The sequence below is a fragment of the Eleutherodactylus coqui genome, chromosome 12 (assembly GCF_035609145.1).
Source record: "Eleutherodactylus coqui strain aEleCoq1 chromosome 12, aEleCoq1.hap1, whole genome shotgun sequence".
Taxonomy (NCBI): domain Eukaryota; kingdom Metazoa; phylum Chordata; class Amphibia; order Anura; family Eleutherodactylidae; genus Eleutherodactylus; species Eleutherodactylus coqui.
The window spans coordinates 13832526-13857991 of record NC_089848.1 but is presented as its reverse complement, the minus strand read 5'-3'; the positions used below and the strand labels follow the sequence as shown (position 1 = coordinate 13857991).

The window sequence follows — 25466 nt, the reverse complement described above, 5'->3', positions numbered from 1 at the left end:
AATTCTAAGTGGAGTAAAATGAAAAAAAAAAAAAAGAAAGAAATTCCACCATCTTTCATTGCGTCTTGTTTCTACGGCGCACAAACTGCAACAAAAATTACACAATAACTTTATTCTATGGGTCAGTATGATTACTACAACACCAAATTTATATAGTTTGGGTTTTTTTTGCTGTACTACTTTTATTTTTTTCAAAGACAATTCATGTTTCTTTTATTATCTTCTGCCGGCATCTTTTGCTCGCAATAACTTTTACATTTTTCTGTCCACATACCGTATATACCGGCGTATAAGACAACTTTTGAACCCCGAAAAATCTGCTCTGAAGTCGGGGGTCGTCTTATGCGCCGGTAATACAAAAAAAAAAAGTGTAAAAAAAAAAATCAGTACTCACCTCCCCCGGCGTTCTGTCACGCTCCGGCAGGATGTCGCTCGCTCCTCGTCCCCGGCGCAGCATTGCTTTCTGAATGCGGGGCTTGAAATCCCCGCTTCCAGAAAGCTAATACACACGCCGTCAGCCAGTTACAGCCATTCAATGACAGCATTGAATGGCTGTGATTGGCTAAAACACACGTGGCTTCAGCCAATCACACTATTCAATGACATCATTGAATGGCTGTGATTGGCTGAAGGCGCACGTGTGTTAGCAATCCCACCCATTCAATGATGTCATTGAATAGTGTGATTGGCTGAAGCCACGTGTGTTTTAGCCAATCACAGCCATTCAATGATGTCATTGAATGGATGTAACTGGCTGACGGCGTGTGTATTAGCTTTCTGGAGGCGGGGATTTCAAGCCCCGCATTCAGAAAGCAATGCTGCGCTGGGGACGAGGAGCGAGCGACATCCTGCCGGAGCGCGACAGAACGCCGGGGGAGGTGAGTACTGATTTTTTTTTTCTCCACTGTAATACCGGCGTATAAGGTGAAAGTTGGGGGGTCGTCTTATACGCCCCGTCGCCTTATACGCCGGTATATACGGTAGTAGTGTGAGCACTCATTTCTTGCGGGACATCCTGCAGTTTGCATTAGTACCATTTTGGAATACATATAACTTTTTCATTACTTTTTATTGCATTTTTCTTGAAGACAGAATGACCACAAAAGCGCATTTCTGGCGTTCTTAATTTTTTGGATGACGTTCACCGTGTGGGGTAAATACTTTGATTACTTTTAGATCCAAGTATTTACCCTGCATGGTAAAATACTTGATTTGACTTTTATGGATGCAGGGATACTAAGGGCTCTTACCCACTTACGTTTTTTTAATGCTGCGATATCGCTGCGTTTTTAATGCAATTGTCAATGGGACTTTCTAATGATAAAAACGCATCACACAAAGATTGCAAAGCACAAACTTGTGATGCGTTTAAAACATTAGAAAGTCCCATTGACAATCGCAATATTGCAGCGTTAAAAAAAAATAAAATAAAATATTTAGTCTAACCAATAACCTGTAAAGCACAGTTCATTAATTACAACTTACTGGTAGATGATCCGCAATGTTTACGCCAGGTGGAGACATACCCCATATGTTACATAAACCTACCCTTAGGGCTTATTTACACGAGTGTATATACCGGTCGGGTTTTCACGCCCGGCCAATATATGCTTCCATCTAAGCAGTGTTCCCCCCTTCCCTCCCCCTCATCGGCTCTCTGCCTCTCTCCTCCAGTCCCATGTTTGCAATGGAAGGGGGCGGAGCTTAGCTCCACTCTCTCTCCTGCCCACTCCCATTGCTGGCTATGGACAAGCTTAGCTCCACCTCCATCCCGCCCACTCCCATTGCAAACTGTTTGGAGGGGAGGACAGTCAGTGAAGGGAAGGGGGGAACTGTTTAGATGGAAGCGTATATCGGCTGGCCATGAAAACCCAAAAGATATACTCTGGTGTAAATAAGCCCTTATAGTGTTCAGTCAGCACGCGGCGTGTAACAGTGAATGCGAAATAGCTGCGCAATCACTTTTGTTATTCTTTATATTAAGCAAGAGTAATGGCGAGCCGACTGGATTAATTGTATAGACAGATTTCCAAAAAATACAATACAACGGCAATTGGATTACATTATTCCCCATAATTAAAAAACCTTATGTGGCAGAAAAAAACGGTTATCGTATTTAAGTACCGCGCACTAAAGTTACTACTATAAGCCGCCTAGCTGCTTATCTGTTACAAAGATTGTGTTGCACAGGGTAATCATTCTGTGTAAAGTGGTGCTGCTAATTGTTTCATTCTATGTATCTAATATGTATCTATTGTAAACCGTTAATGCATATCTATATACAATATATTACACATGACGTACCTTATATTACACATATACAGATAGATTCTTAAAACATACCTATTTGGGATTGGGCAACCATTGTTGAATTGCGATCGCACAGTGGAGAAAATGGAAGGCCAAGTTCTGCTTCTTTGTCCCCCTGCACATCAAGCATTTAGAAGATGAATGCATAGATAAGTGGGCTGTAGTGTAGAATACTGTATGTGACTCTATATACTGCCGGCAGCTGCCTCAGATAAGAGACCAGAGCTACTGGAATGGAAATGATTACTGGATGCGTCTATCTGTACTATGTCTTTGTCAGCCAAATGGATTAACATCTGCACAATATAATCAATGCTGAGCAGCGATGAGAATTCTCAGTGTGATATGAAGCCTGATTTTATGCGAGCAAAGATACTATAATGAAGTGATCAAAATCTGGATCCCGCTCTGCTCCCTTCTATTACAGAGCCGCATGCAGTAGCTTACTTATTGGATGATACTAAATCTCAGCAGGTGTCAGGTTCATTTATAATATGTTCTTTATGAGTATTGAATGGAGAATAATGATTTATACTCATTTACATGTTGACATTTTATTTGCCTGTAAATTAGCTAAAGTGTGAATAGCTCTCAGCCCCCCCCCCCCACCTCTCTGAAATATACCGCCATCATAAGATTATTTATAACCTCAAAAAGGAAAAGCAGCAGGTATGGGATAACTGTGACTTACAAGCAATGCTGCCAGGAGGCTTTTATCAGTGCCGAATGATTAGTGGAATAATCAGTTCATGTTGGGATCGAGCCGATTTCACGAAAACCATCTTGTGGGGAACCATGCATGTGGTGAACACTGTGCTCCTCCCAAAAATTGATTAAAATAGTGTACAGTGATATAGGGGTCACTCGTAGCACAGGGGTGTCACTGAAAACAAAAGAAGGCCCACATGGGGTCTCCTAGGTCACAAATTGTGCCAAGGCAGACATCAGGTGTGCTGCTTGTTGTAAGAACAATGCCATCAATTTTACAAGGACAAATTCTGCCAGGTGAAGAGAACAGCCAAGCACGTGCCTTCTCCAAGGAATAGCTGTAGAGCTTCCAAAAATTACTCTGCACAAGACAGCAGGTGTTCTGCTTGTTTTACAAGTAATCTCCCAAAGTTGGCAAAGGACAAATTCTACCAGGTGAACAGAACAGCCGAGCACAGACCTCCTCCAAGGAAATGCTGTAGGGCTGCAGAGAGCAGCAGCAGTTCCACCACCAGCAGCACATAGAGGGCACAGTGTGCTCCTCATGGAAACACGACAGCTGTAGCTCCCCATTTCCATATTGATATATTTTTTTATTTGAGCGGATGCAGGAGAAGGAGACCACCAGTAGCACCACCACCAGCAGCAGCACCTTGAGGGCGCAGTGAGGTCTTTGATATAAATCTATGCTCAGTCATAGGTGAGTTAAAATTGCCAGCGTGCTAACTAATAGGTGGAATCTGCCATGGGGGAGCAGACGTCAAGTGAAATCCACGCCTGGTTCATTTTTATAAACGTCACATCCTCCACATGGTTTGTGGACAGGGGGATACATCTGTCAGTTATCACACCCCCAGCTGTGCTGAACACCCTTTCTGATAGCACGCTGGCAGTGGGACAGGCGAGCACCTCTAAAGCTTGTTGCACAAGCTCCGGCCACTCATCTTGCTTAGACAGCTAGAAGTCACAGGGGCCAACATGGATGAACAGAGTGCATCCATGTGGGACCTGACATACTCGTGGACCAGCATGGATAAGTGCTGCCTGTGACTGTCAGTACTCCCTGTACTTTTGCAGCAGGCTGCAATGGACTAAAAAAATTATGCCCCATGTCTGTTAGACTTGCCCTGCCACCGGTGGTGGTTCTGCTGTGGTGGCTTCCTCCTCATCCAGCGTGAATCACAGAGATTCAAACCACTGTGGCTGCATCCCTGCTCCTCTAAAGCTGCTTAACAGTCTGTCCTAATAGTGCTGCTGTCATTTTGGCCTTGTAACAGGGATCAAGGAGGGTGACCACCCAGTAATGATCTGATATTTTCAAGTGGGTTATGCAACAGGCCTGCAAGAACTGCAGCATAAAAGAACTCATATGACTCAAAGTGCTTAAGGGTGATAGTCCACAATCCTCAAGGTCAGGCCTAAGAGTATCCTTTGGCTGGTCCCGCATCCACATAGAATAGCTGGGGATAGTAAGGTATGGATGGAACATTGCACTGCCCACTCCACTGCCTCTGAACTTATATTATCCCCCTTCTCTTCTTCCACTTCTATACATCTCTCGTGGGTGAAGAAACATATTGGAGAAGACGCCCCACTTTCTTGCCCTCCCTGTGGTGTTGACTAATGGTGGACTGGCCAGACAGTTGGGAGATTGCTATTCCTACCTACTCCTCCTCTTGTGACAGCAACACATTATTGTCCTTGAGGTTCTGTAGTATCTGTTCCAGCAGACAGACAACAGGAACTGTCATACTGATCAGTGTGCCATCACGACTGACCATTTTGGTCACTTTCTCAACGCAGGCTAAAATGGGACAGATGTCTTTGATCTGCAGCCACTTCACAGGCGTCCAGTGACCGACCTCCATACCATGTCTGCTAATAAAATACACCATCTGGTACTCCATGATCGCTGTCTGCTGCTGGCTTAGCCTCTGCAACATATGCATTGTGGAATTCCATCGTGTAGGAGTGTCACAGATGACATGGTTGGGCGGTCACCCGAACTGTCACTGCACCTCCACAAGACGAGAGCTGGCTGGGTGTGAATACTGAAAGTGTTCCAGCACTGTATGTAAACCTGGATAATTGTTTAGGGAGTACTGCCCTACCAGGTTTATCGCATAGACCAGGCAAGGTATGTGATTGCCAAGGTGAAGGTCTGCCAGCAGGTTGGCCCCATTGTTACACACAACCTTGCCAGGCTTCAGATTGTGCAGGGTCAGCCACAGTCAGCCTGGCGCCTATAGTCAATAGCTCTTTGACCTTGTGGCTGCGCTCCTCTAGACCTGAGTTTTAGGACAGTATTTTGGCATTTACCACGTGCATCACAGTATGGAGGTCGGATTTTGTCACATACTGATATCTGTGCTGATGTGGAGGGTGTTGAAAGGTGGTATGAAGAGGTAGAGGAAGAGAAGAAGGAGGAAGAGTATGAGGAGGGTGATGAGGGGACTGACAAGGATGAATGTCGAACACCTCTTGGGGGTACCATGAAACGTGGACCACCAATTTGGTTTTATGCTCCATCTGCAGGACATTGACCCAATGAGCTGTTAGGGATACGTAACGCCCCTGGCCATGAATGCTGTTTACATTCTTGCCGCGTTGTAAACCCTTACTGCAGATCTTACAGATGACTCCTCTGTCATCACTTGCAGTTTCAAAGAATGCTCAGGCTGTACAAGTCCTGTGAATGGACCTCTCTGTGGCCTGATGGTGGCGCTGCTGCGGCCAGTAGTAGCTGAAGGTGGTGGCACTGTCCTGTCCTCCCTAAAAATCCTCACTGCAGGGAGTCCCCTGCCACTGTTTTCACAGCAGTGGCAGAGAATCACAATCATCTCCCATTGATTTCAATGGGACCGGCGCTTCTGCCCCATCGGAAACAATGGGCGAGATTGCAAAACCAATGGACATGCTGCAATTTAGTTTTAACACTGCATCGCAAGCGTTAAAACATCGCACATGTGAATGGAGCCATTGGTTCATAATTTTGTGATTTCTCGCAGCCTCGCAACACTGGAAAATTGTGCAATTTCATCGCCAGTGTGAAGGCGCCCTCAACCAGAGCTCCTTTCACAAAACATTTGTGCTTCTGATCAGCTAAACACACCATAAACCACTCTTACATGTTAACAGCTGTACAATAAGTATGTTCAGGATTCCCTTAACTTTTTTGAGCATCCAGATAAAACTAAATTTTACTCTTGTTCCTTTCTACAGTCCAGTGTGCAACCAAGAAATGTAGAGAGCACATTTAGCTCAAGCAGCAGAGCTATGGTTAATGGCAGCATCTATGGTGGTGTAGGGTAGTGAAAGGGTTGATGAATAACCACTGTCTAACAGGTTACTGGACCTCTCCAGACTCTAGTGCTGTCTCAGTTGCCACTGACAGGGTGCTAAATAAGATGTGCTCATCGTATCCAGCATCCTCTGACCACTTTGCACTGAATATAGAGATGGCTGTGATTGAACAGATGCACAGATATCTCTACGACCACTCAGAGCAGTTGATAGGCGTATTGTTGGATCACTTATCATACTGGAGTTCTGACATCACCATGCTCAGACCCCCTCACACACCCAGACCCTCTGCGCAGTCAGCTCAGTCCCATGGAATGGTCAACCCTTGGTGTGCCAGCTACAAAATATGACTTGGCTTTAGGCTAAGTTTGGGGTCAGCTACTTGGGTACCCTGTTTTTCACATTTTCCCCCACCAACTGTTATCTTGTCTTTGGGGTCCCCAGGCCATTACAGATGTAGTCTCAGTTGCGTGGCCGCTAGTGTGAAACATAAAACTGCCATATTCGCTTCACCCAAAGCCTATTAAAAATGGTCTTATTCTGAACCAGTGCAATATTGTTTTAAAAAAAACAGGCATTTTAATTACCTACATTGGGACATAACTTCAAGCTTCTAGCCCACAATACAAAGCTTGCAGCAGGGCCTTCCAGTTATAATCCTTTATCAAAACTACTGGTCTTCTCATATAGGGAAGAGAGACCTCATGGGGTCCCTAAGATATAAGGGCCCGATTGTGAGCACATCCTATGCAGCCACTACAGATACGCCCTTGTGCCTACACTTTTCAGCTATTTTTCCTAGATTATCAGCAAATGGATAAAAGCACACTAAGCAAAAAGTTAAATAAAAAAACATGCGTTTCCTCCATAACTCCTCTAATACACCTTTCCATCTCCTGTGTAGGTATGATTTCTACTGTTAATGGTAGGTATAAAAAATGTTAATCAATCTGCTCAATAGAGTATTTTGGAAAAATAAAACAATCTAGTGCCTAAAAGGCTCCTCTATATCTAGAACTGGATATCATTATGTCAGAAAGTGGATGTGGACCTTCTTTGCCACACATTGATTTATCTTTGGGCTAAATTTAGAGGCAGCAACTGGGGTATCCTGGTTTTCACCCTTTCAACCCATCAACTGGGATCTGGTCTTCGCTGCAGGGTCTTCAAGCCGCTACTCACAAAATAGGTCTCAGTTATATGGCAGTTGACACTACAGAAGACCAAGGTGCAGGAAACCTAGCTGATGTTAGGGCAGGCATCATAAACTTCAATAGGGGAGTCATATAAGAGGTCAGGACTAGCAGCTAGCGGAGAGAGTAGTCCCATAAATGTAGCAGAGGTTGGGAGGGAGGAGTCATAATAGTCAGGAACAAGCAGGAGTCAGAAAACTAGCTGGACCACAAACCAATGATTAGGTTTACACAATAGGGTTGAACCAAGTTGCTTATCCATATTACAGGGCCTAGTATGGCCAAGACTGTGTGAGAGAAGGTTACCAAAAGATTAGCAAGATGCGCACTGACCTTTTAAGTATGGGAGTGGTTGCATGCATTCACCCTATGGGCAGAGGCTAGGGTCTGGGCACTGGGAGGGACATGGCATTTGCCGCATGGAAGAGATTAGTGTGAATAGCAACTAACCACAGCAAAAGCAATAGGATCCAAGATGGTGGCTGGGATGGTGCACTGTGACAAAATACAAGGCATTATGTTAAATAATGGGGTCTTACAGCAATGAAACTGGGATTTAGGAGACAACTTTATAATGTTTATGCCCCATTCTGCCTCTGTGCAGCACTAATGTGACTTGCAGAGAAAAAACGTGTTTTAAGAACTCCTTGAACAACTGTGAGAAGTTTTACTTCTCTTTTCTTCTAAAATAGGTGTTCTGCACACAGAAGAACATTGGGAACTGGGTCAGGACACAGTCTCCAGGGCATCATTTTATTATACCATAGTACTTCTTCATCAATACTTTATTTCTTTTCAGGTAACTTATTGAAATTAGTTTAAAATCTATAGTACCTGGTGATTTAGTGAGACTAGTACATGTTGACCCGGCAGTGCATATTGTTGGCTGTCCTCATTAACATAGTGTACGGGGTCCAGTCTATGATGACCCACTGGTACATCCTAAGATTATGTATGGATATATATACTGGGGGGTGGTAATTCCCGGTGATACTGTAGCTGTCCTAGGTGACCTAGATTGGTGTTCTTCTCTGACGACCAAGTGGTAGAATGAAAAAAGATCCATAAAACTGCTATTGTTGCCCAAGGACATTATGACAAATAGAGATTTTTTTTTATTGATGTCTTAAGATTCAAATCAGCTCAGATTTATTGCACTCTGTGTTGTACTATAGATGGAATTACATTTTGAGTGGGTTTTCATCTGTATTATATAGCAACCTACACATATTGGCTGCTGTAGGCTGTGTTGTAAAATGTATAAGTTTAGGAATGGAATCCTATAAACTACATTGACATTTTTAGTATGGAGAAAACTAAATGTATAGTTAATATGATGTATGATGTCTCTTGCTAGGAGTTGGTCAAGGTTACCCATCTACTTCCATCTTCCTCTCTCCTACATGGATTAACTGGGTACATGATCATCATTCACAGTAGAAAGACAGATTTCATAGCCTGTACCAGTGTAGTGTACCCTACTTAACACACCCAAGGGAAATGGTGAAATACATCCATATTATCTGGAAGTTCAGACAACTATGGGTTTATTTTTCATCCAGCAATGAGAATTTTTATATGCAAGAAGGCGGTAATGTTTCACCCTGCGAAGAACACCATGGCTGTACAACATCTGCTTTAAGAGCAGCGCCTCAGAATTTATGACATATTTAGGACACTTGAAGTTTGTTGTAAGAAAGTACGGAAGGTATTGCACAAGTCGATTTATGACTGCTTAACCATTTGGGCTGGAACAATGGGTGGGTGAGTTGGCAGTCTAGGACCCCATGGTAACAAATAAGGTGCCACTCAGAGCTCTACTAATCTCGCAGCGTTGAATGCCAAAAACAAAGTCCAAAAACAAGTTCATTAGGTCCTTTGCAAGTGTGCACAAAAGTAGAGCAAGTCACACATTTTTTCATCCAACGAAAATGCAGGCGCAAAAACGCTCAAAGTGAGAGAACCCATTGAAACTAGAGATGAGCGAACACTAAAATGCTCGGGTGCTCGTTACTCGAGTCGAACTTTTCGCGATGCTCGAGGGAACTAAGTTTGCACCAACAGCATAGGGGGGTCCTAGGAAGCCCAAGACATGAACCAAAAATTGATCTGAGCGGCCAAACATGGCAGACTTGCACCGCGCCCACGATATAGGCCTCGGCCCACAGCTTCAGCAATCCTAGGCAGGAAGCGGACTTTCACTGCACCAAGGACATAGGCCTGTGCACAAACCGTCAGCAATCGCGGGCCTACAGCGGACTCCTATGCTAGCGTAGCTGTGCACGTCTCATTAGCGCTGTATTGCTCCTGCAGTTTGTCCCAATGCAGTGCCCCGGATAGTAGAGCTAACGTCAGATTAAATACAGGTGGGCTTCGGCCCACACTGCATTCCTCAGTCAGACCGGAATTTTTAATACATAGACAAAGGCAGGTACAACTCACTAATGTGAAGTCCGTGTGGACCGACAGCATGGGTGGCTCCCTGGAACCCCACCGGCGGTACATAAATAAATCCCATTGCAGTGCCCTGCACAGCAGAGCTAACGTCAGCATTAATGCAGGTGGGCTTCGGCCCACACTGCATGGCCCAGTCAGACTGGGGTTCTTTATAAGTAGACACATGCAGTTACAACTCCGTGTGGACCGACAGCATGGGTGGGTCCCAGGAAGCCACCGGCGGTACATAAATATATCCCATTGCATTGCCCAGCACAGCTGAGGTTACATCCGATTAAATGCAGGTGGGCTTCGGCCCACACTGCATGCCCCAGTCTGACCGGGGTTTTTAATACATAGACACTGGCAGGTACAAATCCCTAATGTGAAGTCCCTGTGGACCCACAGCATGGATGGCTCCCTGGAACCCACCGGTCGTACATATATAAATCCCACTGCAGTGCCCAGCACAGCTGAGGTAACGTCACTTACGATACAGGTGTGCTTCGGCCCACAGTGCATGCCCCAGTCAGACTGGTAATATGTACCTTAACAGTAACCGCGTTGGTGGGAATGTGGTGGCGACTGCGGACCTAGTAGCTCAGTTTTATTTAGTTGGTTTTCGGAATGTGGCCAGGATTAAGTGGGCCGTGGCGGGGGGATGGTGGGGGGGGGGGGGCTCTCTTGTTGTGTCGGTAAAGGTGAAATTCTTGGACTGCCACCAGACGGACCAATGCAAATGTATTTGCCAAGAATGTTTTCAATGTTGGAGGAGGAGGGGGATGTTTTTGAGGCACTACGTGTCCTCTCCACGTGTCCGAGGTTATATGCACCTTAACAGTAACCGCGTTGGTGGGAAATGGCCTCGCCACCATCATGTCTTTGGGAAGCCTCCGTTTCCACACCCCAGTGACATAGCATTAGCAGCGGTATAGGCAGAGCCCAGAATTAGTAACATTTCAGCGGTAGCATTAAGGACAGGCCCCAGTAACATATCACTAGCAGCATTATGGGGGAGCACAGTATTAGTTCCATTTCAGTAGTAGAAGCAGTCCAGACAGGCCCCAGTAACAACTCCGAAGCAGCAGTATAGGGGGAGCACTGTCTTAGTTCCATTTCAGTAATAGTAGCAGTCAAGACAGGCCCCAGTAACAACTCCGAAGCAGCAGTATAGGGGGAGCACAGTATTAGTTCCATTTCAGTAGTAGTAGCAGTCAAGACAGGCCACAGTAACATTCCCGTTGCAGCAGTTTAGGGAGATAACAGTCTCTTTCACATTTCAGTAGTTGCAGTATAGACAAGGCCCCAGTTACATTTATGTAGCAAAAGTGTAGGCCAACCCCACACACCTTGCTGTAGCATGAGTGCAGGCGAAGCCCATAAAAATTACCAGGATTACACTGTAGACGAGGGCCCAAAAAATTGGTGTACCAACAGTACTAATGTACCTCAGAAAATTGCCCATGCCCAACCAAGAGGGCAGGTGAAACCCATTAATCGCTTTGGTTAATGTGGCTTAATTTGTAACTAGGCCTGGAGGCAGCCCAGTTGAGATAAAAATTGGTTCAGGTGCAAGTTTCAACGCTTTAATGAGAATTGAAACATATAAACATTGTTTACAAAAGTCATATGACTGAGCCTTGTGGGCCTAAGAAAAATTGCCCGCTCGGCGTGATTACGTGAGGTTTCAGGAGGAGGAGCAGGAGGAGGAGGATGAATATAATACACAGATTGATGAAGCTAAAAGGTCCCCTTTTTTATGGTGATAGAGCACGATGCTTCCATCCGTGCATGCAGCCTACGTATTGTTTAGGTACCGCTGCTGTCCGCTGGTGGAGAAGAGAAGTCTGGGGAAATCCAGGCTTTGTTCATCTTTATGAGTGTAAGCCTGTCGGCACTGTCAGTTGACAGGCGGGTACGCTTATCCGTGATGAATCCCCCAGCCGCACTAAACACCCTCTCTGACAAGACGCTAGCCGCAGGACAAGCAAGCACCTCCAGGGCATACAGCGCGAGTTCAGGCCACGTGTCCAGCTTCGACACCCAGTAGTTGTAGGGAGCAGAGGCGTCACAGAGGACGGCCGTGCGATCGGCTACGTACTCCCTCACCATCCTTTTACAGTGCTCCCGCCGACTCAGCCTTGACTGGGGAGCAGTGACACAGTCTTCCTGGGGAGCCATAAAGCTGGCAAAGGCCTTGGAGAGTGTTCCCCTGCCTGCGCTGTACATGCTGCCTGATCTCCACGCCTCCCCTGCTACCTGGCCCTCGGAACTTCACCTTCTGCCACTAGCGCTGTCGGATGGGAATTTTAGGATCAGTTTGTCTGCCAGGGTCCTGTGGTATAGCATCACTCTCGAACCCCTTTCCTCTTCGGGTAGAGTGGAAAGGTTCTCCTTATACCGTGGGTCAAGCAGTGTGTACACCCAGTAATCCATAGTGGCCAGAATGCGTGTAACGCGAGGGTCACGAGAAAGGCATCCTAACATGAAGTCAGCCATGTGTGCCAGGGTACCTGTATGCAACACATGGCTGTCCTCACGAGGAAGATCACTTTCAGGATCCTCCTCCTCCTCCTCAGGCCACAGCAGTGGGCCAAGCTGTCTCTTCCTCCTCCTCCTCATGCTCCTCCTCCTCCTCCTGTACGCGCTGAGAAATAGACAGGAGGGTGCCCTGACTATCCAGCGGCATACTGTCTTCCCCCGCCCCCGTTTCCGAGCGCAAAGCAGCTGCCTTTATGGTTTGCAGGGAATTTCTCAAGATGCATAGCAGAGGAATGGTGACGCTAATGATTGTAGCATCGCCGCTCACCACCTGGGTAGACTCCTCAAAATTACCAAGGACATGGCAGATGTCTGCCAACCAGGCCCACTCTTCTGAAAGGAATTGAGGAGGCTGACTCCCACTATGCCGCCCATGTTGGAGTTAGTATTCCACTATAGCTCTACGCTGCTCATAGAGCCTGGCCAACATGTGGAGCGTAGAGTTCCACCGTGTGGGCACGTCGCACAGCAGTCGGTGCACTGGCAGATTAAACCGATGTTGCAGGGTCTGCAGGGTGGCAGCGTCCGTGTTGGACTTGCGGAAATGTGCGCTGAGCCGGTTAGCTTTTCAGAAACCGCTGAACCACCAAATTAAAGACGTGGGCCAGGCATGGCACATGCGTGAGGCTGCCGAGCTGCAGAGCCGCCACCAGGTTACGGCCGTTGTCACACACGACCATGCCTGGTTGGAGGCTCAGCGGCGAAAGCCAGCAGTCGGTCTGCTCTGTCAGACCCTGCAGCAGTTCGTGGGCCGTGTGACTCTTCTCTCCTAAGCTGAGTAGTTTCAGCACGGCCTGCTGGCGCTTGCCCACCGCTGTGCTGCCACCCCGCGCGACACCGTCTGCTGGCGACGTGCTGCTGCTAACACATCTTGATTGCGAGACAGAGGTTGCGTAGGAGGAGGAGAAGGAGGGTGGTTTAGTGGAGGAAGCATACACCGCCGCAGATACCACCACCGAGCTGGGGCCCGCAATTTTGGGGGTGGGTAGGATGTGAGCGGTCCCAGGCTCTGACTCGGGCCCAGCCTCCACTAAATTCACCCAATGTGCCATCAGGGAGATATAGTGGCCCTGCCCGCCTGTGCTTGTCCACGTGTCCGTTGTTAAGTGGACCTTGGCAGTAACCGCGTTGGTGAGGGCACTTACAATGTTGCGGGAGACGTGGTCATGCAGGGCTGGGACGGCACATCAGGAAAAGTAGTGGCGACTGGGAGCCGAGTAGCGCGGGGCCGCCGCTGCCATCATGTTTTTAAAAACCTCCGTTTCCACAAGCCTATACGGCAGCATCTCCAGGCTAATTAATTTGGCTATGTGCACGTTTAACGCTTGAGCGTGCAGGTACGTAGCGGCGTACTTGCGCGTGTGCTCAAACAGTTGCGCTAGCGACGGCTGGACGCTGAGCTGAGAGACATTGCTGGATGGGGCCGAGGACAGCGGAGGTGAGCGTGTGGGTGCAGGCCGGGAGAGGGTCGTGCCTGTGTCCTGAGAGGGGGATTGGATCTCAGTGGCAGGTTGGGGCACAGGGGGAGAGTCAGTGGTGCAAACCGGAGGCGGTGAACGGCCTTCATCCCACCTTGTGGGGGTGCTTGGCCATCATATGCCTGCGCATGCTGGTGGTGGTGAGGCTGGTGGTGGTGGCTCCCCGACTGATCTTGGCGCGACAAACCTTGCACACCACAGTTCGTCGGTTGTCTGCACTCTCAGTGAAAAACTGCCACACCTTTGAGCACTTCGGCCTCTGCAGGGTGGCATGGCGCGAGGGGGCGCTTTGGGAAACAGTTGGTGGATTATTCGGTCTGGCCCTGCCTCTACCCCTGGCCACCGCACTGCCTCTTCTAACCTGCCCTGCTACTGCACTTGCCTCCCCATCTGAAGACCTGTCCTCAGTAGGCTGAGCAAACCAGGTGGGGTCAGTCACCTCATCGTCCAGCTGCTCTTCCTCCGAATCCTCTGTGCGCTCTTTCCTCTGACTTACTGCCCTTAGTACTACCTCACTGATAGACAACTGTGTCTCATCGTCATCGTCCTCCTCACCCACTGAAAGCTCTTGAGACAGTTGCCGGAAGTCCCCAGCCTCATCCCCCGGACCCCAGGAACTTTCCAAAGGTTGGGCATCGGTCACGATAAACTCCTCTGGTGGGAGAAGAACCATTGCTGCCCAATCTCAGCAGGGGCCCGAGAACAGTTCCTGGGGTCCTGCCTGCTCCTCAGAATGTGTCATTTTCATGGAGTGAGGAGGCTGGGAGGAAGGAGGAGCAGCAGCCAGAGGATTCAGAGTTGCAGCTGTGGACGGCCTAGAAGACTGTGGTCGATAGATTGCTGGATGCACTTTCTGCCATCCACGACAGGACCTGCTCACACTGCTCATTTTCTAATAAAGGTCTACCGCGTGGACCCATTAATTGTGAGATGAATCTGGGGACCCCAGAAACTTGCCTCTCTCCTAATCCCGCAGCAATCAGCTGCGATACACCTGGACCAGGAGCTCGGCCTGTGCCCACACCCTGACTTGGGCCTCCTCGTCCTCGCCCCCGTCCTCTAGGCCTACCCCTACCCCTCAGCATGGTGTATTATGAGATTAGCAGAAACAGAACGCTGCAATTAAATGTGCCGCTTATTGGCCTGTGGTTGGAGGCTGACTTCGCGTACGTAACGCACTGCAGAGGCAGGCAACAATTATGCGCAAGGCTGGGTATTAATTCACTAACTACTACCCCAAGCAGAGATGCAGTAAATTGAAGGCAGTGACAGGCAGGCCTAATATTGTATTTTTTTGAAGTTTTTGGGAACAACCACACTGCCTGTGATATACACTGTATTTCGATTTCACTGTTGAAGGCTTACTTCGCGTACGTAACGCACTGCAGAGGCAGGCAACAATTATGCGCAAGGCTGGGTATTAATTCACCAACTACTACCCCCAGCAGAGAGGCAGTAAACTGAAGGCAGTGACAGGCAGGCCAAATACAGTATTTTTTTTTAAGTTTTTGGGAACAACCACACTGCCTGTGATATACACTGTATTTCGATTTCCCTGTTGGAGGCTGACTTCGTGTACGTAACGCACTGCAGAGGCAGGAAACAATTATGCGCAAGGCTGGGTATTAATTCAACAACTACTACCCCCAGCAGAGACGAACTGAAGGCAGTGACAGGCAGGCCAAATACAGTATTTTTTTGAAGTTTTGGGGAAAAAGCCCACTGCCTATATAGCCAGTATACCTCTTTCCCTGCCTCACCAGTACTGCCCCTATACTCTGTAAAATGACTGCAGACTGAGGACGCTATGGTCTGCACGCCCCATATACAAAAAAAAATAATTGTGCAACACTGCTAAAAGCAGCCTCAACAGTACTGCACACGGTCAGATGTGGCCCTAAGACGAACCGTTGGGGTTCTTGAAGCCTAAAATAACACCTAACGCTCTCCCTATAGCAGCAGCAGCATCAGCAGCACTGTCCCTGATCTCTGTCACCATGCATCTGTGGTGAGCCGCGGGAGGGGCAGATTTAAATACTCGGGTGTCATCTGATCTCCCCAGCCACTCACTGCAGGGGGGTGGTATAGGGCTGGAACATCACAGGAGGAAGTTGTAATGCCTTCCATGTCTTTCTATTGGCCAGAAAAGCACGCAAATGTCTCAGAGATGAAAGTGAAAGTAACTCGAACATCGCGTGGTACTCGTCTCGAGTAACGAGCATCTCGAACACCCTAATACTCGAACGAGCATCAAGCTCGGACAAGTATGCTCGCTCATCCCTAATTGAAACCAATCGGTTCTTTTGAATGCAGTTTGCACAAGCAATTTTTATACAAAAGGTAAAAAAAGGAAAATTTTGATACAAGAGTGAAGAGGGCAGTTAGGAAATGCATTCTGGTAAAGAACTGTCCTCCCCAGACTCATCCTAATCTGTCGAGCCCAATGGGCTGTTTGGGGATCACTGTAGACTGGCACTTACAAGGAAGAAAAGACCCTACTTTTTTTGTCCACCACTGTCACTCATAGCTACTAAAAACTGAGACCCTGTGTTCAAATTCCAGTGGTGAACATCTAGGACACTATATGCCAACTTTGCCTTGAGTATTAAAAACGTTTGAATACCCCCCCCCCCCATACACACTCGTTGTTAACTACACTCTTTAAAAAATAATTTTAGTATAGTGATTAAGTAAAGCGCTTCTGGTGCATAAATGATAGAACCGTTGTGAGTAATGATTGCTGTAGAGCTCTACACAATATGTTGGTGCCAGGGGCGTACCTAAAGGCTCAGGGGCCCGGGTGCAAAAGTTCAGCTCGGGGCCCCCCCACCCCGGGCCTCCACCCCACACGCCCCCGTACCCATACCTAGATCGTGCTGCATACATGATCTGCCCCTTGGCGTAATCTTTCCAAACATGACGCATTTCCTGCACTACATGAAGATTTGTTTGTAGCCCCGCAGGCCACTCTCACACACACTGCTTTTTACCGCTATTAGCACAGCGCCCCGAGTGCCGTACTAACCGCGGTACAACACCCCCATAGATTTTAATGGGGTTACTCAAATTTGTGCTCGAACATAGTGTTTCTAAAACTGTGATTTTCGAGAGCTGTCTGTTCTGTTCCTGCGTTTTCGTGGTTTTTAACACATCTCATCACCCATCACAATGATGGGGTGCATTGAAGAGTGCTGTCAAACGCTGTAACCTGTGTTCAAAAACGCTGCTCGAAATTCTGGTAAAAATGCCACGATTACGAGCTGCGTTTTCTGAACACGTGTGAGAGCGGCCTCAGGGGGATCATGTTTATGTTGTACTTTAGAACCACAATTAAGACTCATAAAAAACCTGCATGCAGTATTTAAAGACCGCGTATGGTATTAGGGTGACTACCCACTAGAGGTTTTTTTCACGGCGAAATTCGCAGCGTTTTTTTTTTCTGCAGGGGTCTATGGGACTTGTAATGTTAAAATCACGATCGCGCAAAACCGCGATTTTGCGCGATCGCTATTTTAACATTACAAGTCCTATAGACCCCTACAGAAAAGAAAACGCTGCGAATTTCGCCGTGAAAAAAAAATGTAGTGGGTAGTCACCCTAAAGGAGCTGCAGACACTATTAATAACCGCATGCGGTTTTGATGCGTTTAGATATAGATAGATAGATAGATAGATAGATAGATAGATAGATATGAGATAGATAGATAGATAGATAGATAGATAGGAGATTGGTAGATATGAGATAGATAGATAGAGGATAGTAAGATAGATATGAGATAGATAGAGGATAGTAAGATAGATATGAGATAGATAGATATGAGATAGATAGAGGATAGTAAGATAGATATGAGATAGATAGATATGAGATAGATAGAGGATAGTAAGATAGATATGAGATAGATAGATAGATAGATAGATAGATAGATAGATAGATAGATATGAGATAGATAGATAGATAGATAGATATGAGATACATAGATTGATAGATACATAGATAGATAGATATGAGATAGTTATGAGATAGATAGATATGAGATAGATAGATAGATAGATAGATAGATAGATAGATAGATAGATAGATAGATAGATAGATAGATAGATAGATAGATAGATGAGGGAGACAGACAGATACACACACATATATACACTTACCCCAGGGCTCGGTCCACTTCTCTTCCATGTGACAGCAGCAGCAGGAGAGGTAAACTCAGAAGCTTCCCCGTTCAGCAGGAGGGGCAGCACATGATCACTGTGCGCATATTTCCCTTTTCAGCCGCAGTTCTCCGGCGCGGCGCATTCAGCCAATCAGCTGGCTGGAATCGGCACCACGTGACTACACAGCGTGCACGCGGATTGCCTTCAGCAGCCGTGTGCACTACACACTACAGTTAAGCAGACGTGCACTACACACTACACTTAAGCAGCACGGGGTTAGGTTTAGGGTTACCTAACCCTAACCCCAACCCTAAACCTAACCCTAAGCACTGACCCCAACCCTAACCCTAAACACTGACCCTATACCTTACCCTAAACCCTAACCCAGTGCTGCTTACGCGTAGTGTGTAGTGCACGTCTGCTTAAGTGTAGTGTGTAGTGCACACGGCTGCTGAAGGCAATCCGCGTGCACGCTGTGTAGTCACGTGGTGCCGATTCCAGCCAGCTGATTGGCTGAATGCGCCGCGCCGGAGAACTGCGGCTGAAAAGGGTAATATGCTCACTGTGCCCTGCCGTCCCATGTGACCTCCTCCCCTGCCATCCCATGTGACCTCCTCCCTCCTCCCCTGCCGTCCCATGTGACCTCCCTCCTCCCCTGCCGTCCCATGTGACCTCCTCCCTCCTCCCCTGCCGGCCCATGTGAGTACCTCCCTGCTTTTCCTCTCAGGCAGGCTGTTCTGACTGCCGCATCATGCGGGGGAAAGAACGGCCAGCCATTAATGCACTGAATGTGCATGGGGGTATGGCGGAGGGCGGCCCCAGGGCCCCTGAGCTCACGGGCCAGGTCGCCATGGTGACCCCAGCACCCCCTGACGCTACGCCTATGGTTGGTGCTATACTGTATTACAGACAGATAATGAATGAAAAGATAAAAATAGAGGTTGTAATGATTTATAAGAAGTTGTTTGAAAATGTAAGCAGAGAAATGTAATCGGCTCAAAGACTAAATGATTAAACAAATAAGCAAAGTGAATGCAGTTTGCTGAGGAAGGGAAATGAGTAGAAACAATAACTGGTCTGCGCAGTGCTGCTATGTTCTTCTCTATGGCTAAACAGAGTGGTAGTGAATGGAGTTTTACTTTTGCTCATACTAGCACTGGATCATTAATAAAGACATTTAAGGTGCAACTGCACTTTTAAAAACTTTTGACATCATAGGGACATGTCAAACATTTTGTTCAGTAGGGGTCTAAGGGGCTAAGATCCCACCAGTCGCTACAATGAGCCTGTTGAAGCTCTCATCTGAGCACTATTCACTGCTCCCTCACTAAAGACGGGCCCATAGACTTTGAATTGCGTCCATCTTCAGCTACTGAGCAGTGGCAGCGTGTGGACGAACACGTCAGCTGGCCCATTCTAGCTAGCCCATTCAGCAGCTGAACCTCCAGTGATCAAAACTTTGACATGTCTCTATAATATGTCAAAAGTTTCTAGAAAACCTGACTACACTTTGTGTATGTCATATACAGTATAGTAATATACTACCTGAAGGCCACCTGAATAGCTAACCTGTAGTCTGAAATCATGGAGATTCACAACCATAGAAAACTAACTTCATGTTGAAAATATATCCTAGTTGAAAGTATAAAGCATTGTCTTCTTACAGTTTTCCATTGAATCTTGTGAAGTGTATACAACTTCATAAGAACCAATGCTCAAAAGAAGAAAACAAATATAATCCCTATATACTGACTGCAGTCTTGGGTCGGTACTGTGGTGAAAATATAGTATCCAAATAAATAAAGTGACCCCCCACCCAATCCCAAGCAAACCAGTAGGACTTCACCATTTCTCTGGCTACCTGATGCACACTGTACATTGGCAATATATGAGCTGTGATTGGCTAGCACTGTTCACATAGGTAGCACTGGCCAATCAGAGCAATGTGTACTGTCTTAGACTACCAAAGCACAGTGTGTAGCAGGAAACCAGAGAAAAGGTGCAGCCATATTGATTTGCCTGGAACCGGAGGGTTGCTTTAATAAACATATTCACACCTGTCTGAAGAATTCTTCTAGCAGTGACATGGTCCACCGGTGATGGAGGTCCCAGTTTTTAGCTGGATGGCTTATGTCTGCTGTATGCAACAGCAGGGATAAGGCTTTTGGCTTGTCAATCCTGCAAAATAAAGTATCAAGTTATTATCCAGGAAAATGTCTACAGATCTATTTTGTCAATTTCTTAAAGACTTTTCCTTCTACACAGTAAACCAACAAGACCTTGTGTGTTCAAGTACTGATTGCAAGAATCGATGTATCCTCTCAAGGACACGTTAGCAGCAGGTGAAGGGTACCGTATACTGAGAGAAGAGCAGCTATTCTCCACAGAGCTTCTCGGGAAGATCAGGTTATGGCTGAATACTAGGAAAACTGTGATGTTTAACTTGTTTTCATCTTGAATTATTGCTTATTCAATAGTGATATAATGCTCTGCTACATTGTATCCATAGCTGCTATGCTTGAAGAAAGACTTTTCCATCAATGTAAGCAGAGGGGAACTGCCAGGACTTTATTAATGATGTGCAGTAAAATAGCAATATTTGCAGATGATACAAAACTATGTAAAGTAGTTAAAACAAGAGAGAACAGAAAGTGGTTGAAGAGGATCTGGATAAATTGGGGGCAGAAAAGTTGCAAATGAGGTGTAACACTGATAAATGTAAGGTTCTGCACATGGGCATGTAAATACACCTCACCATTACACACCAAGACCTCTTTCACATGAACGTCATTTTAACGCTCGGATAGCCGTGCTAAAAAAATCGTGGCTATCGAATCTTAAAAGAGCATGTAGGAAGAATAGCTACGATCAAGTTGCGGCTATTTTCCATGATTTTACCTGGCTGGCTGTGGCATCTTGCAATGCACTGACACTGCAGCCCGAAATCCCTCGGCCGCCAGAACAATGTAAAATGACATGAAATGCCTCACTAGAGGGACCTTTCATTATTTGGTAGCGCCCTCTGCTGCTAAACCCCCTCCCTCTCCCTTTGCCGGCTGGCTTCCATAGCTTCCAATAGGAGGCAGAGGTCACCATCCGACCTCTCTTGTAATGCCGGGCTCACATGACCACCAGCATGCTACTTGTGAAACTCTTGCACGTGGGCACGCAGCAAGTACGCAATGACATGCTGCATGCCGCCAATCCCCATACACTATCCTGGCGTGTATGCGCGCTAAATACATGCCAAGATGGAGCATGCTACAATTTTTTTTCCATGCTGGTGTGAGTGGCCCAATACAAATCAATGGGCTTTTGGTATCGTGCAACACGCAATGACAATATGCCCATGCAGTCTAAATTTCATGTGTCCTATACTAGATAATATGCAAGAGAAGATACAGCACATGTGCCATTCTTTTCAATATAGTGCATATTGCTTGTTTCACTGTTGGCACAATGATGTATTTTTTGTGACGGCCACCATGTGTTCGCTCTCTATATGTAAATAATATTCATATTAGACTATAATCTATAAGTTTGATTCCAGATTGAAGCCATGTTCCATCTACAACTCCAATAATGTATTGTCCTAGCTTACATGGCATGCCTTCAGCAACTATTGTATATACAGTACATTGCTGGAACATCGCTGCATATTTAATCTAAATTGACATTAGTTCTGTGCATTTTGGTGAATGTGAACTTTGATCTTTAATTCTTTTATTAAAAAAAAGCAGGATCCGACTTCATAGAGCCGCACATCCAGGCTTTTGTAAAGAGAAACCCTTTGAAGTGCAAAATAACAACAGCCTGGCAGTATTTGCTGCAACCTCTTACCACAGGACATGATAACAAGGTTACTCACCCTTCCGGTTGCGGCAAAGCATTCTTCATTGCTTTGATTTGTTGGAAGTGACAGGACATATCTGTGGCCAACACCATCTCAATCACCAAGGCTCGGAATTCCCTTCAGGGTTGTCAAACAGCAGAAAGAGAAAGAATGTGTAAGACATTAGTTATCTTGTGCATCCGCTAATTGGATGTGACATTTCCACTGTAAACCATATGTGTCGCAATCCCCTTGCAGATATCTTTCTTCTCAGGGAGGTACGGCAAGCTCATATGTTTTAAATATCAAATCCAGAGCGAGCGTGTTACTCAGAATATTAAACCTGCCTAAAATGAATTACAAATCAGATACTGAGCTGCATTTTTCGATTGCGCAGGCAAAATGGTAGAGTTTATTAGATTTCTCGTAAGCGCTTTCTAGAGCACTTCAGCTATGTTTTTAAAAGTATGCATCTTCAGAAAATTATATAACATTAACCCTGTTTTATTGCCATATTATTGTTGTTGTTGTATTGTCTTACATTATTATCTATTTTTTTTTTTTTAAATCCTGAAATATTGCAGTTTTCACACTGCCCCTATAGCACACACAGTCAACTGTGTAGACTGGGAATGGCTCTGCCTTTGGGATTTTAAGAGGTATTCCCTCCTTAAGCAGTTACCCCATATCCATAGGATATTACAGATGTCTGATGGATGCGGATACACATTTGGGACCTGCACCATCACCACAATGTGGATAACAGATGTAGTACCCCCATTCAACAGTCATTTATGTCATATTATGTAGATATACTATGAATATCTAAGGCAGGAACAGATGACAGGTATTAGTGTTTCTTGACGCCACCAGAAGCTAGGGGTTTGACAGGGGGTACGCCCCTCTCACACCCCCAGCTCCCGATTGGCGACAATCCTGAAGGAGCTTGAAGGTCCTTAAACAGCGTGTAGCAGCTATGTCTGCGCTCGGACAGTGCTCCGTTAGCCCACAGTAATAGGTGTCCAGTGGGCGCTAGGAGTTTTGCCAGTCGCTTTGGGGATGGAGGGCACAGCTGTCCCTCTGTCGTCCCCGCTGTAATGCTATGTGCGGCTCTCAGGTGTTCACATGATTGGGTGTTCCGCCTTTGCCATGGAATGGAATGGCAATTAAATGCCAAATTAGAGCTGGCCATCTTCATTTCCCTCTATTGTCTGCAGGGTAACTCCCTCCCCCTCCCTTTTTTAAGCTGCCATAGACTTTCTGCGTAACACGGACAAAGATGGAGCAGGTTCTATCTTTCTCGTATGAAAATTCTGCACGAAAATAACACGTTCCTCAGAACTAATTTATTAAAATCAAAGGCATGTTATACGGCCCAGAGTTTCATGTGCAGAAATGTCTCCGCAAAAACCTTTGTCTGAAATGGCCCTTGGGCAAAAGCGTATGGAAGGATTTTCCTCCCCTTATGTGGCTGTGATATTACGGCCAAAAAAAGATAAGACCTGCGGTATTTGGAACAGCCAAAGAAATTTCCCTTGTTCAGGCACAAATGGCGAACATAGTTGCGGCCACGGCAGTGTGTTTTCGCCCTAATCAGCATGCTGTGGATCTGCACTGTAGTTCAACTAATTCTATGGATTGAGACATAGTAAAATCTCATCTGCTACCACTGTCAATACTATGGATCCTGCTGGGGAACATCCAGGGTCGACGTTTCCTTAAACTACTCCTACAGGAGCTCATATTAAACGGATGATTGAAAAAGAATCCCCCTGCTATAATGGGCCCCACTACATGTTGTTTGTAGTGAGAGAGACACGGTTATATATTGATACAGTGACAATTAGATGAATTACATTTCACTATACACACTATCCATCCATCTACACATATTTATTTGAGCTCTTTATTACTGGAATAGCCAAGCTTCTAACTACATATGTCAACCAAGTTTCGATGGTTGAATGGTGTACTATAGTTAGCAGCTTGGCTATTCTAATAATAAATAATAATCAGAACTATCAGAGATCGCAGTGAACTCCTAGGTAAGAATATTATATATTGCTTACACATCTCACCTCCAGTCATCCTTAGAGAGGTTATACAGTATATTCATCTCCTCATCATCTTGGAGCAGGCGGTATGCTGCACTCACATGGTGATTTTCAAGTACAGATCGGTCGTTGTATAGAATAGCGGGATCGGACCTGAAGGAGGAAAGACAGTTATTGCATCTCATTCATCAGGACCAGAAAGCTAAAACGGTTTATCTTATCAGCAGCTCTACGGTCTGCTACATTATAACATTATTGGTAATTAAAGGGCTATACTGGTTGGTGACATTCACTGGATAGACTGTTGGGGGTCTTCCTGCTCTGACTCCCACTGATCATCAGAATGGGGGTCCCAAAGTTATTCTGAATGAATGGAATGGCAGCCACTGCCACTTCATTCATTTCAGTGGGACTGCCAGAGATACTAAGCACTTGTACATGGCTATCTCCTGTAGCCCCAATTAAAAGTTTAAACTGCAGTTTCCATTGTTTTAAGCTTCTAATCCAATAAAGTGAACTTGTTCTCCATGTTACAGAGCCCACCAGGAATATTAGCCCTATTGTACACTTTTGTGTCAGCAACAAACAGACAAACTGACTTCCTAAACCTTTCTTCACAGCAGTGCCTCTTCTCAATGTGGGCAAATCTCTCATTTGCCCAGCAGTCACAGCAGAGCTCCTGCCATTCCCCAGTAATCACAGCATGCCTCCCCTAATTTCCCTAGTGGTTACAGCAGGACTCCCCTCCATATACTAACCTCCAACATACTTCCACAAGGCAGCCTCTGCTGTCACAAAATAGCTGTCATGAAATATTTGCTCTCAATTAAATGTTTCCATTTTCCTTTCTATATAAATGGTTCTTTAGTTAATTATTAGTTACGGTGAAGATATTCGTTGTTCGAACCAATCATAATAATAACAATAAACATACTAATCATATTTTAGATGCATTTTAGCTCATGGAGATGATGATAACAGGAGACATTTATCTGTATGGCTAGTTTCATCCAGATTGGAAATTGCTTACTGACATTTCAAGAATGCGTGAAAACTGGTAAAATTCAGGCCACCATCTGGAAAACCTTTATGTCAAAAATCTTGCAGTCATTTTTAATAATTCAACAAAACGACAAAAAGAAATAGAAAGTTTTGTATATACACTGTAGAAATCCCGACTTACTGCTATGTCCCGGGAGGAAGCAGGGGACAGCAGGTATAATAGTATGTCAATGATGGAGTGGGCGCAGGAGTTGTGCCCGCACCGTCACTTCCAGATACCAGCTGTATTACATAGCTGACGCTCCGCTCTAACGGCCAGGATCAGAGGCAACTCTCTCTGTAGTGTTTTACACTGACAGACATAATAAACTGCAATACAATGTATTATATGAGTCATCGGAGAACCAAATGTTCAGGTCCTCTACTAGGGCAGTAAATGCATATTTGGTATTGCT

At 45.9% G+C, this 25466-nt stretch overlaps 1 protein-coding gene across 1 annotated transcript in view; it reads right to left on the bottom strand.

Moving 5' to 3' along the window:
- PDE1C (phosphodiesterase 1C) overlaps positions 1-25466 on the bottom strand; it is a 779225-nt gene that overhangs the window by 63742 nt on the left and 690017 nt on the right. Inside the window, exons 10-13 of the mRNA XM_066584468.1 lie at positions 24034-24162; positions 21992-22093; positions 20181-20301; positions 2344-2425 (exon numbers count right to left, since the gene is read on the bottom strand). Of these exons, the coding sequence (XP_066440565.1) occupies positions 2344-2425; positions 20181-20301; positions 21992-22093; positions 24034-24162 (434 nt within the window). The remainder of the gene's footprint in view (positions 1-2343; positions 2426-20180; positions 20302-21991; positions 22094-24033; positions 24163-25466) is intronic.